Source organism: Pristis pectinata, chromosome 19, assembly GCF_009764475.1.
Source record: "Pristis pectinata isolate sPriPec2 chromosome 19, sPriPec2.1.pri, whole genome shotgun sequence".
Classification (NCBI taxonomy): domain Eukaryota; kingdom Metazoa; phylum Chordata; class Chondrichthyes; order Rhinopristiformes; family Pristidae; genus Pristis; species Pristis pectinata.
This window is the reverse complement of record NC_067423.1, coordinates 41,067,631-41,081,440: the sequence shown is the minus strand read 5'-3', so window position 1 is coordinate 41,081,440 and position 13,810 is coordinate 41,067,631. Positions and strand designations below refer to the sequence as shown.

Genomic DNA, 13,810 nt, shown 5'->3' with positions numbered 1-13,810 from the left:
GCCATCCTTGGCTGCCTTGAGACCATGTTGGTGAGCTTTCCTTTTAAACTACTGCATCTGGTTCACCAGTCTCCTTCAGGAAAGGAACCCTGCCATCCTTTTCTGACCTTGATATGACTCCAGACCCACTGATATGGCTTGTTATTTTCTGTTCTCTGAAATGGACCAGAAACCATCTGATTCAAGGGATAGTTAATGCTGGAGTTGCTAGTATCATCTACATCCTCCGGACCCCCATGGTGGAGGAGTTTCCACAGTGTTACTGGTTGGGGGTTCTCAGGACCTTCACCTCTCTGTGGAAAGAATGACACCAGGATGGTGTGCAGTTTGGTGGGGAGCACAGAGGTGATGAAAAGTGCAATGTTCGTGCTTTTTGTTTCAATTTTGAAATGGAAAGTATACCAGCTGCTGTTGACAATTACTAAATTGAGTCTGGTATCAAAAGGTTTGGGGTGAAATTCATCCGGAGTGATGGGCTAAAATGGAGCCAACATAATGCAAGTGCAAATCTGTCGAAGTGAAAGCTGTGTTCACTATGGCACAGCATCAGTTTCAGCCCCTACTCTTCCAGTTGGTTTTGAGATGATGATGCTACCAACAATATGAAGATCCTACAGTATATATTACTGAGAAACATATTTTAATATTCAATTATATAATGCAGAAAGCTTGGAACCTCGTCTTATCAAAGAAAAGCTCTCTTACACCATTAAGGTAGAGTTGAGACAAACCAGCCATCAGTCATAAGGCAGCCACTGGATGGACCACCATCAGTCAATTATAGGAAGTAATTTAAATAACAATTTCACAAGTTGAGACTCCGAAAGAAATTGATTCCAAATAAAAAAAATCTGGGAAGATGGAGTTCGGTAGGTGGTTGAGGAAGATCTGTCACTACATTTTACTCTACTGCTCTTTAAGCAGTCAAAGTGATCACAAGGAGGAATTAATTAAAAACAGAAATGAAATTTTCCTCCTCACTCATGGAATTACAAAGCAGCCAGAAACAAATAACACTGTATCAGACAATGAGTGGAGGCAGAGCAGGAACAATGGTGTGCTTGCAATGGTCAACTCTACAGCAAACAATATGAATTTACTCAGAAATTATTCTGCTGTCTGTTTAGAGAGCAGAGGAAAGTGAACTAATGATAGAAACAATTGCAACTTTGTTCAATAAAAGCGGAGAAACTCAATAACTGGAAATCACCCAACCATCTTCATCCTGGTGTAGTCACTATTTGAAACCATTAAAAACCAAATCCTTTGAAGATTTAAGTAGAGATGATCAAGGCAAAATATTCATTATGTGAAAGGTCTTTAACCTATAAAAAACCTGTTTTTTTACCCTTTCTTTCTTTTCCCCGTTCTGATGAGAATCTAACTGTATTAGACAAAACATGGATTTTTTTTATTGTGAAACCCCAACCAGTTCATCAAAGACCTTCAGGGAGGGAAACCTGCTGACTTCCCCCCTCCCCATTCTGGAGTTTATATGACTCGAGTCCCCCGCTAACACGATCTTTAAATGTCCTGCAAGAGGCTGAGCCCATCACATAGCAATAGATCAAACGGCCAGCCAATATCCACCTTCCCGGGCGTCTACAGAGGGTAACTAGCATTAGCCTTGCCAACGATGCCATATCCCAGGAATGAAACAATTTAAATACAGGACAAAAATATGAAAGACTGTGAAAAAATATCAGCTTACCATCCTCTCAGTTAACAGGTAGAAGTAATTTGGGTCCACTTTATCAAGCATTATGTTGTGGCGAATTGGAGATTCATCTTTCAGTTCAATCAGAATGCTTGGGCGAATGACCTTCATATTTTTATCCAGAACCAGCTGCAATAAAAGTCATGCAGTTAATAAATCTGCAAATAGAATCATATGGACATTGCTTCCACAGTCTGAGTCCTGAACTAACTGCTCAAACTGCTACTCCCATTCACATTTCTCATGATTGGTTTGTCAGAGTGTGCGTGCTCAGGTTGGCTGCTGCATCTCCCAATCTTCCAGTGACAACTGATTCCACTTCAAAAGCATGAGATAGCCTGAGGTCATCAACAACAGTGTTGTAAAACAAGTCACAGAAAAGAACTGCTGGAGGAATTCAGTGGGTCAAGCAGCATCTGTGGATGCAGAGGGGTGGTCGACATTTCAGGTCGAGACCCTGCATTAGGACAAGACATTGGAAAAAAAGTCTTTCTTTCTTCTTTTTATTCTTCTTCGTTCTTACACAAAGCAAAACTATGCATAAAAGTGCAACATGAACCAGAGACATCCAGACATGCTATCAGTAAGGATCATTATAAAATATCAGAATGCATGACTAAAATAGTGTCAAGTCCCAAATAGTGTATCACTTGTGTAAGTGATGTTGTAAATGAACTGACTGCAGTACCTGGAAATCGGATGATTATTCTGCGCCATGTGATAACAAATGAGTTTTAGCTGAAATGGAATGAGATTGCGACTGTTTCTCATTGCATCACGCACTCAGGACAGGATCCCACCTGTGCATCTGATGTGCTTTCAGAATTACACACACACCTAATGATGGAAAAGCCCACACAATGCCACTTCTCAGCTGTTGCCAATACAAATTGGAGGTCCCTGCTCTAGGGCAATGGCAGACATCTGAAAGTCACAGAAAGACAGGTGTCTGTGGTACCATGTGCTCAATGTAACACCATTTAAAGGGCTACTCACAATAGGAGGTTTCTGCAAGTAGCTGCAGAGCTCTCTGGAGGATGTATTCACGGGCATGAAAGTACCCTCATCACATGGACACTTCTATTGAGTCCTACTTAAAAACTGGCACTTAAAGTCATAGAGTTATACAGCACGAAAACAGGCCCTTTGGTCCAACTGGTCCATGCCGACCAAGATGCCCCATCCAAGCTGGTCCCATTTGTCAGCATCTGGCCCATAACCTTGTAAGCCTTTCCAATCCATGTACCTGTCAGAATCATAGTCAGGATTATTATCACTATCGTGGAATTTGTTGCTTTGCAGCAGCAATACAGTGCAAAGACATGAAATTACTATAAATCGATAGATAGATAGATAGATAGATAGATAGATAGATAGATAGATAGATAGATAGATAGATAGATAGATAGATAGATAGATAGATAGATAGATAGATAGATAGATAGATAGATAGATAGATAGATAGATAGATAGATAGATAGATAGATAGATAGATAGAGCGAAGAAAAGGAATAACATAGTAGTGTTGACGGGTTCATGGATCGTTCAGAAATCTGATAGCAGAGGGGAAGAAGCTGTTCCTAAATTGATGACTGTGGGTCTTCATGCTCCTCTACTTCCTGCTCAATGATAGTAATGAGATGAGGGCATGTCCCGGATGGTGAGGGTCCTTAGTGATGGATGTCACCCTCTTGAGGCACCACTTCTTGAAGGTGTCCTCGATGGTGGGGAGAGTTGTGTCCATGGTGGAACTGGCTGATTCTAACTGTCATTTAAAAGTTGTTATTGTACCGATCTCAACAACTTCCTCTGGCAGCTGATTCCACATAGGTACCACCCTTTGTGTAAAAATAGTTGCCCCTCAAGTTCGTATTAAATCTTTCCCCTCTCGCCTTAAACCTGTGCCCTCTAGTTCTTGATTCCCCAACCATGGGAAAAAGACTGAGTGCATTCACCCTACCTGTGCCTCTCATGATTTTATACACCTCTATAAAACCACCTCTCAGTCTCCTAAACTCTTAGCCTGTCCAACCTCTCCCTATAACTCCATGCTTCTCATCCCAGCAGCATTCTTGTAAATCTTTTATGTATTCTTTCCATTTCAATAATATCTCTCCTATAGCAGGGTGACCAAAACCGAATACAGTACTCAAAGTGCGGCCACACCAGCATCCTGTACAACCGCACCATGACCTCCCAACTTTTATACTCAATGCCCCAACTTATGAAGGCCAGTGTGCTAAAAGCCTTCTTCACCACCCTGTCTCCTTGTGACTCCACTTTCAGTGAAGTATGTACTTGTACTCCAAGGTCCCTCTGTTCTACAACACTCCCCAGGGCCCTGCTATTCATTGTGAAAGGCCTACCTGAATTTGACTTTCCAAATGCAACAGTTATCTGAATTTGCCATTTGCCATTCCTCAGCCCATTTCCTCAGCTGATCAAGATCCCCCAGTAATTTTTGATAACCTTCTTCATTGTCCACTATACCACCTATTTTAGTGTCATCTGCAAACTTACTAACCATGCCCTGTACATTCCTATCCAAATCATTGATATAGATGACAAGCAACAATAGGCCCAGCACTGACTCCTGAGCCACACCACTAGTCACGGGCCTCCAGTCCAAGAAACAACCTTCCACCATCACCCTCTGCTTTCCACCACAGCCAATTGTGTATCCAATTAGCCAGCTCTCCCTGGATTCCATGCAATCTATCCTTCCAGAGTACCTACCGTGTGGAACCTTATCAAAGGTCTTATTGAAGTCCATATAATCCACATCTACTGCCCTGCCCTCATCAATGTTCTTGGCCACATCATCAAAAAACTCAATCAAGTTCGTAAGACATGATCTCTCATACACAAAGCCATGCTGACTACTCCTAATCAACCCCTGCCTTTCCAGATGTATGTATATCTTATCCTTCAGAAACCTCTCCAGTAACTTACCTACTACAGATGTTAGACTTACTGGTCTATAGTTCCCAAGTTTTTCTTTGCTGCCCTTCTTAAATAAAGGCTCAACATTTGCTACCTTCCAGTCTACTAGTACCTCACCTGTGGCTAACAAATTTGTAAATATCTCAGCCAGGCCTCCCGCAATTTCTTCTCCAGCTTCCCACAGTGTTCTTGGATATACTTGGTCAGGCCCTAGAGATTTGTCAACCTTCATACCTTTTAAGATATCCAGCACCTCCTCAACTGTAATGCAGACTATCCCCAAGACCTCCCCATTTACTTTTCCTAGTTCTGAAGTCTTCATGTCTTTCTCCACAGTGAAAACAGAAGAGAAATATTCATTAAGGAAATTTGCCCACCTCCTGCAGTTCCACACAAAGGTCTTCCCTTTGGTCTTTGAGGAGCCCTATACTCTCTCTCGTTACTCTTTATCCCCCTAATATACTTACAACATCTCTTTGGATTCTCCTTAATCTTCTCTGTCAAAGTTATCTCGTGCCCCCTTTTTGCCCTCCTGATTTCCTTCTAGAGTACACTCCTGCATCCCCAATACTCCTCCAGGCATTTGCTTGATCCCAGCTGCCTGTACCTGACCCATGCCTCCTTCTTTGCCCTGGCCAGGGCCTCAAGGACTTGACAACTACTTGATATCATTGCCTCTGTGGTGGTATCCATTTCCAAGACACATGCCTTCATGTCCCAAATGTTCTTCTACCACTGATATATCTGTCCAGGTCTGACCCGTTTTGTCTATCTTCATGCCATTGCAGCTTGACTATTGATTGCTACACTACTTTCTTCCTCTTCACCAACTGTGTAGCATCCTAGTTATTGTACTGAGCCAACCAGGCAAAGAGGAGTGTGTAATCAATTGCTCCTGACAGTTTCCCCATGTGGGTCTCATGACCAAGTCTCACCACCTAAGTATTTTACTATCTTAACCTAGGTCTCTAGTTATCTCTCATTACCATAGTAATAACTAGCTCTTCTGCCCATTTTGAGGTCTTGGATGCCATGGGAGCTGTTCCAGTGTGGACTCATTGTTTCTCATCACACTCCAACCAGACGGTCATTGTCTTGTTTTCAAATTTATTAGGCCTCTGACACCTTGAGTCCCCACAAACCTAGGTAACTCCCCAAGGAGAATAATGAAAATGAGAGAATGTTTGTAGCATCGTTCCCTTATCTGTGAAGGTCTAGTTTCAATCTGTAGTTACATCTATTTCACAATTTAATTGCCACAGATGGCTTCTCTACACAGTTCCTGATTCATAATTCTGTGACTGATTAATCAATACTCAGAAATTTACTCTTACTATTAAGTGGGTCTCTATCTAATATTTTCTCGGAGAACTTCATGAGCCATTAACCATTCTTGTATGTGGCAACCTCCAAATGTTGGTTCAAACTGAGAATACCATTCTTCTGTTCTGGGCTGGTTGTTTTTAACCATTTGACTATGATAATGCCATATCTCACAGTTTGCTCACCACAGCACCAGAGAGGTCACAGATGCTGCATTCTCTCAGAAAAGGGATGTCCTCTACTTTTCTGCCGTGATAAAAATGTAGCTTTGTGAGCGTGTGTCCTCATTGGCTTCTCCATAGTTCAGCTAGTGATCAACTGCACTTCAGAAGCCAGAGCTCTTTATGAATCAGGAGGACCTCTCTCTGCTCAAAATTTAACTGTCATTGATCATGAGAGGAATTTTCCTGGATTTCACGTTATCTTCATTCTAAGGGAATCCACTCTGGCAGACATATTTTGCAGACAGCACTGCCTTGAGGAACCAAGCAGAATTCTTCTAGGTGGTTATATTCAGATCAATTAGATATAGGAGCAGAATTAAGCTATTCAGCCCATCAAGTCTCATCCGCCATTCGATCATGGCTGATATTTTTTCAACCCCGTTCTCCCAGCTTCTCCCTGTAACCCTTAGCCTCTTTACCAATCAAGAATTTATCAATTTCTGCCTTAAATACATCCAATGACTTGCCCTCCGTCGCCCTCTATGGCAATGAATTCCACAGATTCACCACCCTCTGGCTAAAGAAATTCCCCCTCATCTCAATTTTAAAGGGATGTCCTTTTGTTCTGAGGCTATGTCCTTGGATCCTAGACTGTCCTGCTAATGCAAGCATCCTCTCCACATCCACTCTATCCAGGCCTTTCAGTATTTGGTAGTAGGTTTCAATAAGATTTCCCCCTTTATCGTTTTGAACTCCATCAAGTGCAGGCCCAAAGCCACCAAATGCTCTTCATACATTAAGCCTTATTAAGCCTTTCATTGCAGGGATCATTCTTGTGAACCTCCTCTGGACCCTTTCCAGGGCCAACACATCTTTGCTTAGATACAGTGCCCAAGATTGCTCACAATATTCGAAATGCAATCTGACCATTGCTTTGTAAAGCCTCAACAGTACATCCTTGCTTTTATATTGTAGTCCTTTCAAAATGAATGCTAACATTGCATTTGCCTTCCTTACTACTGACTCAACCTGCAAGTTAACTTTGAGGGAATCTTGAACTTGGACTCCCAAATCACTTTGCACCTCCGATTTCTGAATTCTCTCCACTCAGAAAATAGTCTGCATCTTCTTCCTACCAAAGTGCATAACCCCACACTTCTCCATGCTGTATTCCATCTTCCCACTCTCCCAACCTGTCCAAGCCCTTCTCCAGACTCTCTGCCTCTGCAGCACCACTTATCCCTCCACCTATCTTTGTATCATCTGCAAACTTGGCCACAATGCCATCAGTTCCTTCATCCAGATCATTAATGTATATAGTGAAAAGTTGTGGCCCCAACACTGACCCCTGCGGAACTCCACTAGTCACTGGCAGCCATCCTGAAAAGGACCCCTTTATCCTCACTCTCTGACTTCTGCCAGTCAGCCAATCTTCTGTCCATGCTGAGCTCAGGTCCCTTTTAAATCTTTCACCTCTCAGCTTAAACCTATGCCCTCCAGTTTTTAGTTCCCCTCCCCCAGGAAAAAGATTATGTGCATTGAAAAGGAAATTTTGATATGTAAGAAAAATAAAATAAAATGATGACAAAAGAAAAAGTACATACCTTTGATCAGTTGATTAATTGAAATGTGGAGAAGAGTTCCATTATTTATATGTAGTCTAAGTCTCTTTGCTGTTGCTGCATATTAACAGAGGTGGCACTCCCAAAAGAACACTGAAGGCATTCATCTCTCAACTAACTGCAATGTTTGGTGGCAAAGTATTTCAAAAGTGACCTTGCATAGTACACCCAGGCTCATAAATACTGTCTTCATGGATGCATTTAACATTACAATATAAACAGGAGCAGGAGGAGACCGTGTGGCCACTCAAGCATGCGCTGTCATTCACAAGGTTATGGCTGATATTATTCCACACACTCATGCTCATATCCCTCAATACAGTATCCAAAAATCTATCAATCTCTGCTTTGAATGCATTCAATGACAGAGCCTCCACAGCACCTCTGGAGTAGAGAATTAAAATGTATCAGCATGTTAAAGGTGCATCATGTAAGGTGCTCGACGCCCTCATACCCCATCCCTCCCACCACCCCCTCAGACACACTGCTACTCCTCACACACACTCCCGCACCACCGCATACACACACCCACTATTTGTGAATGAAGCTTCACAAGCATTATTTATTTTCCTTTGTTGAGTAACCCCAGATGTAGTTGCAGCTTTGAATACTGTTCAGTGCTGGCCTACATTAGCCAGGACATAGAATACAAGAGCATGGAGATCATGATACAACTTTATAAAACTTTGATTAGGCCACAGCCGAAGTATTGTGCAACACACACACAATGCTGGAGTAACTCAGCGGGTCAGGCAGCATCTACGGAGGGAAATAAACAGTCGACATTTTGGGCAGAGACCCTTCATCAGTCCTGATAAAGGGTCTTGGCCGAAAACCTTGACTGTTTATCACCCTCCATAGATACTGCCTGACCTGCTGAGTTCCTCCAGCATTTTGTGTGTGTTGCTCCAGATTCCAGCATCTGCAGAATCTCTTGAGTCTCTGTGTGTCAGCCAAAGTATCGTGTGCAGTTCTGGTTGTTACATAAAGGAGGGATGTGACTGCATTGGAGATGATTCAGAGGATGTTACCTGCAATGGATCATTTGAGTTATGAGGAGAGGCTGGGGAGGGACCTGATAGAGGTGTGCAAAATTATGAGGGGCATGGATAGGGTGAATAGTGAGAAACTTTTGCCCATAGCAGAGACATCTAAAACCAGAGGGCATAGGTTTAAGGTGTGGAGTAAGAGAATTAGAGGGAACCTGAGGAAAAATTATTTCATCCAGAGCATAGTTGCAATCTGGAACCCACTGTCTGAGAAGGTGGTGATGGCAGTTACTCCATAATATTTATAAAGTAACTGGCTGACCACTTGAAATGCCAAGGTATTGAAATATACAGATCAAGTCCTGGTAAATGGGATTAGGACAGGTGGTTGCATGATGGTCAGCGTGGATGTGGTAGTGAAGGATTCTATTTTAGTGCTGTGTGACTCTATGACTCAATTAACATAATCCCAAAGTATGTCGTGTGACAATGGATTGAAGATCAACAACATGATAGAATGAGGCAGTGAGGTGGAGGCATCCATGTAGGCTGAAATTTATGATAGATGCTTTTTTAACCCCAGAGAAAAGGGGCATGGTTAAGGGCTAGCCCATCCACCAGCGATAAGCACCCAAAACTTTATGCTGCCCCAGCTGGAAACACTGAAACTGAGAGCAGGAATAACTGAGTTACTGAAATAGCATTTTTGACTGCAATGAGTGCATTGAACTGCGTCTTGCTATTTTAAATGACATTGAAGAAAGTGGCACAGGTAAAAGCCTTCCTGCTGCGAATACTGCAAAAAGGATCCTGCCCTGATGATAGTAATTTTCCAAGTGATGGATCGCGGCTATCTTCCACAAGTATTTGGAATGCATGCAAGGCTTTTTTTTAAATCATGCCTGATATGAATGACTGTCTTGGTTAGTGCACTGAAACCCTACTTAGCGCTACCTCACAGAGCACTAATTCATTATATCATTCTTAGTCCTTGATTCCAAATACACGCAGGTACGTACCCTCCTTATACTCTTAAAAAAAATTTGCTTGGATATGCAGCATTGTGCTAGGAACCTGGCAAAAACCCCTGCTGGTGTTCGTGTTGCAAAGAAACAGTGATCTCATCGTCACATTGCTCATTTCGTAGTGAACCCCTGAGGCAGTGTGCAGAGACTGCCTGTGAGGGCTCATGATGGGCAATGCGGCTACTCATATGGATCTCAGGGTTGCACCTGGCCTTTGCTGGGAACCTGTTTCATGTGTTAACAGAATCTCTGGATCCTACAGTCTTTCTCATTACCTGTTGGATGTGATGGAAGCTGTTTTTCCCACCATTATCGCTATCTCTAAGGCTGCACAGCTTTCTCTATCACGGAAAATTTGGCCAGTGACCACTGTTGTTACCATGGCAAAATCTCTAGGCTGAGGAGGGGACACTGTGATTGAGGAAAAACTAAGACATCTGAAAAGCACTGGTGTGGAAAATGAGAATGGAATAGACCTCACAGGAGAATGGAATAAACCTCACAGGAATCAGGGAGGGAGGAGATGTAGTGGAGATAGCAGTGAGCATTGGTGGTCTTGTCATGGATATTGATCTGTGTGATGGACATAGAAAAGTCAAGAAAGGGAAGGAAAGAGTCAGACAAGGACCATGTGACAGAGAGCAGGGTGAAAGTTGGCAGCAAAGATGATGAAGCAGTCAAGTTCTGTACAAGTGCAGGAAGCAGCACCAATACAGCCATCGGTGTAACAGGAAAAGGGGTGAGGAGGAGGGACTGAAAGGAGGATAGGTCCAAAGGAGGGTGGTGAATAAAACAATGGAGAACACTAGTACCAATCAATGCAATTGGGGCTGGTAAACAAAATGGACCACTCTCATGCCAGACACACTGACTACACCCACTAGATTGATCTGGAATTCCAAGGCATACCAGCATCAGTTTGCTTGCAGTTTTACCGGCATTAGTGTGATCGAGAATAGTTACTATCGGTAGTATTTGCGTAGTGTTTATTGGCACTGGTGTGTCCTGTAGCTTCTCCTGACACTAGAGTGCAGCAATGTGTTGATTGGTAATGCATAGATCACAAGACAAAGGAGCAGAAGTAGGCCATTTGGCCCATCGAGTCTGCTCCATGAGCTAAGCTAATACTATTTCTCTCTAGCCCCAATTTCCAGCCTTATCCCCATATCCCTTGATACCTTGCCTAATTAGATACCTATCAATCTCCTCCTTAAACGCCTCCAATGATTGGGCCTCCACAGCTGTATGTGGCAAAGAATTCCATAATTTCACTACCCTCTGGCTAAAGAAATTTCTCCTCATTTCTATTTTAAACCGGTACCCTCTGATTCTAAGATTGTGCCCTCTAGTCCTGGACTGACCCACAAGGGGAAACAGCTTAACCACATCTATTCCCTCCAGTCCTTTCAATATTCTATGTTTCTATGAGGTCCCCTCTCATTCTTCTGTACTCCAATGAATATAGTCTAAGAGCCGACAAACGCTCATCATAAGTAAGCCCTTTCATTCCAGGAATCATCCTCGTAAATCTTTTCTAAACCCTCTCCATACGCCTGGATAGATCATATGCCTGGAAACTCAATTTCCTTGGTTCATATCTTTCAGTGTCACACAGTTGATATTGATATTCTTCATAGTGAGACACAATAACTAATATTTCTGGGCCATTTTGCATCCCTTGGAAAATTCAGTCAGTACTTGCTGTCGAGCAGCACCTTATTTTCTGTGATTTCCGTGACCAGGCAACACATGATAACGTCATTCCTCGTGCATTGTTCCTTATGCCAAAACATTTGGATCACTGCTCTGAGGGGGCTGCGATGAGAAACTGCTTGGACAACACAGTTCCCCACACCAAAGCACTGGACAGAGAGGCCTGCGGGAGAAGTAGCCCTTCTATGTACAACCTGGGACCCTCCCCCTATATACAACCTGGGACCCTCCCCCAAAGCCTGGTTCCCCAGACACACTGACCTTCTGTAGCCAGGTGTCATTCAGCGTTCTCCACCAGCAGCGACAAGGTTTCAGGCATTGGAAACTAAGGTGGTGAAAACTAAGGTACCATACACAGACCACCCTTCATAGTTCATGCTGTTGTGTTAATTAAAATAAAAGAACAAAAACAAACCACTTAATTTCACTTATTTAGCCATCATTTGAAAGGTGTTGAGCTAGATTTACCAGTAGTGGCTAGTGTAAAGCTGTGGGGTCAGATGCAAAGTGTTCCCTCACTGCAGGCTTCAGTTCTTGATTAAAGTGGTTCCCTTCAACTCAGTATGTTTAGGAACTATCCCTGGTCCCTATGGTGAGTCCACAGTGGAGTGGGAGAGAGGGGGTTGGCTCGCTGGAGGATGCATGCATAGGCATCTGGCCCCCAGTGTGTTCTATGCTTCTTTGGAACTGCAGATGCATGGCTCCCTACACAGTCACCAGCATGATCCAGCTGGTTTTGTCTTTTCAATATTTTGCTCAAATTTGTGACATTTTCAGGAATTGGGAATGTGCATCCTTTTGAACAGCAGAAATCATCTGAAGTGCCAGTGTATTGTACTTAGCTGCATTGTTAATCACAAGCTGCACAGACATGATAGGTTGTATATCTGAGGATCACTTATTTCTGTGTTTCCGGAGGAAGTCTGTTTCAAGATGGATTGCTTTTGGAAATGGAAGGAAAAGGTACTTGACAAAGCGTGCTTTTTTCTGAGAATGTATTAGTTCAGTGGACCCTATTAATGCACACGCAAATATATTTAGCAGCAAGCCATGGTGTGGAACAGAGGGCCAAAAGGGTGGTTGAACAGTAACTCTCTGAAGAGAATTGTTTAAACATTTGGAATTATTGAACCTCTGGAGGGTGGAAACCTATAGTCCTGCAACCCTCACTGGGGCCTTGAGATCCTTCTTCATTGTGGTGCCCAGAACCATACTCATGGTTCCTGGTACAGATGGTTTAGCCTGACTTCCTTGTTTGTGTATTCTATTCCTCTATTTATAAAACCAAATTTACCACTATTTTTGAAATGACTGATCATTTTACCCTGTCACCTACAAGGATTTGGAAATCTAATGCCCACTTCCTCTGCTCTTGATACAACCATAAAATGAACTGTTTTGAGTAGAGGGATCTGGGATATACATTAACTTTCCTTTAACAGTACATCCCTTCACACTAATTTACATTTAGTTGCACTTGCCATGTCTTGGCCCCTTTTTACTGGTCTATTACCACTTAAAGAATGTTATTTACCTGATCTCTGTTAGCAAAATTCCAAGTCCTGTATCATCTTCAAGCTTCAAAATTTGGGTACCTACATCCATCCAGGTCATTTATATCAAACAAGCAATGGAGGACTCCTCTGTATTATTTCTTCATTACATTACTGTATAATTCTTATCCTGTAGCCAATAAACCAGCAGGTATCACCCAGTGGGATCAGCAACTGTTAGAGGCAGACACAGAATCTCAGAACCCACATTCAAGGTTAACGAGCATGCAGGAAAGCAGAGATTAGTCATGGAAAGCCAGCCTTTAAGAGTATATTTGATGCAATAACCAATTTAAGGAAGAAAATGGTGTAACAACTCTTTTGGTAGACAATTAATGAAGTTTCACACAGTGGCTTTCCTACATTACTTCTTAAATATGTTGTCAGTCAAGGGTCTAGAAATTCACCAGTGCTGATCTTTTGGGCATTAAGACATTATTATGTTCAATGTTATAATCCGTAACATTGCTCCAGTGGCTCTAAAGCAAAACTCTTAAAAGATGGCAATATTCATTGGCGCTGTTTGTGTAATGCCACACTGTTTCAGGAATACTGGCCATTAACTTTCAAATTGCTTACTGCTTCCAGCACTTTGAAACACAGCTGAGAGCAGAATCAGGCAACCCCTCAAGACAATAGTGCACAACAACACCAGTACACATCCAGTGACTCCATACTGCTCTCTACATGCTCCAGTGATTTTCAAGGCAGGGAGAAGATGCACTGCTAGGTTGAGGACAGGGACCTCGAGAGGCTGGTGG

General features: G+C 42.7%; 1 protein-coding gene across 2 annotated transcripts in view; it reads right to left on the bottom strand.

Moving 5' to 3' along the window:
• The window catches only part of plxnc1 (plexin C1), a 144,885-nt gene that overhangs the window by 94,075 nt on the left and 37,000 nt on the right, over window positions 1–13,810 (bottom strand). For both annotated transcript variants that reach the window (XM_052034240.1, XM_052034241.1), the window contains exon 3: window positions 1,712–1,846. In XM_052034240.1, coding sequence (XP_051890200.1) covers window positions 1,712–1,846 — 135 coding nt within the window. The remainder of the gene's footprint in view (window positions 1–1,711; window positions 1,847–13,810) is intronic.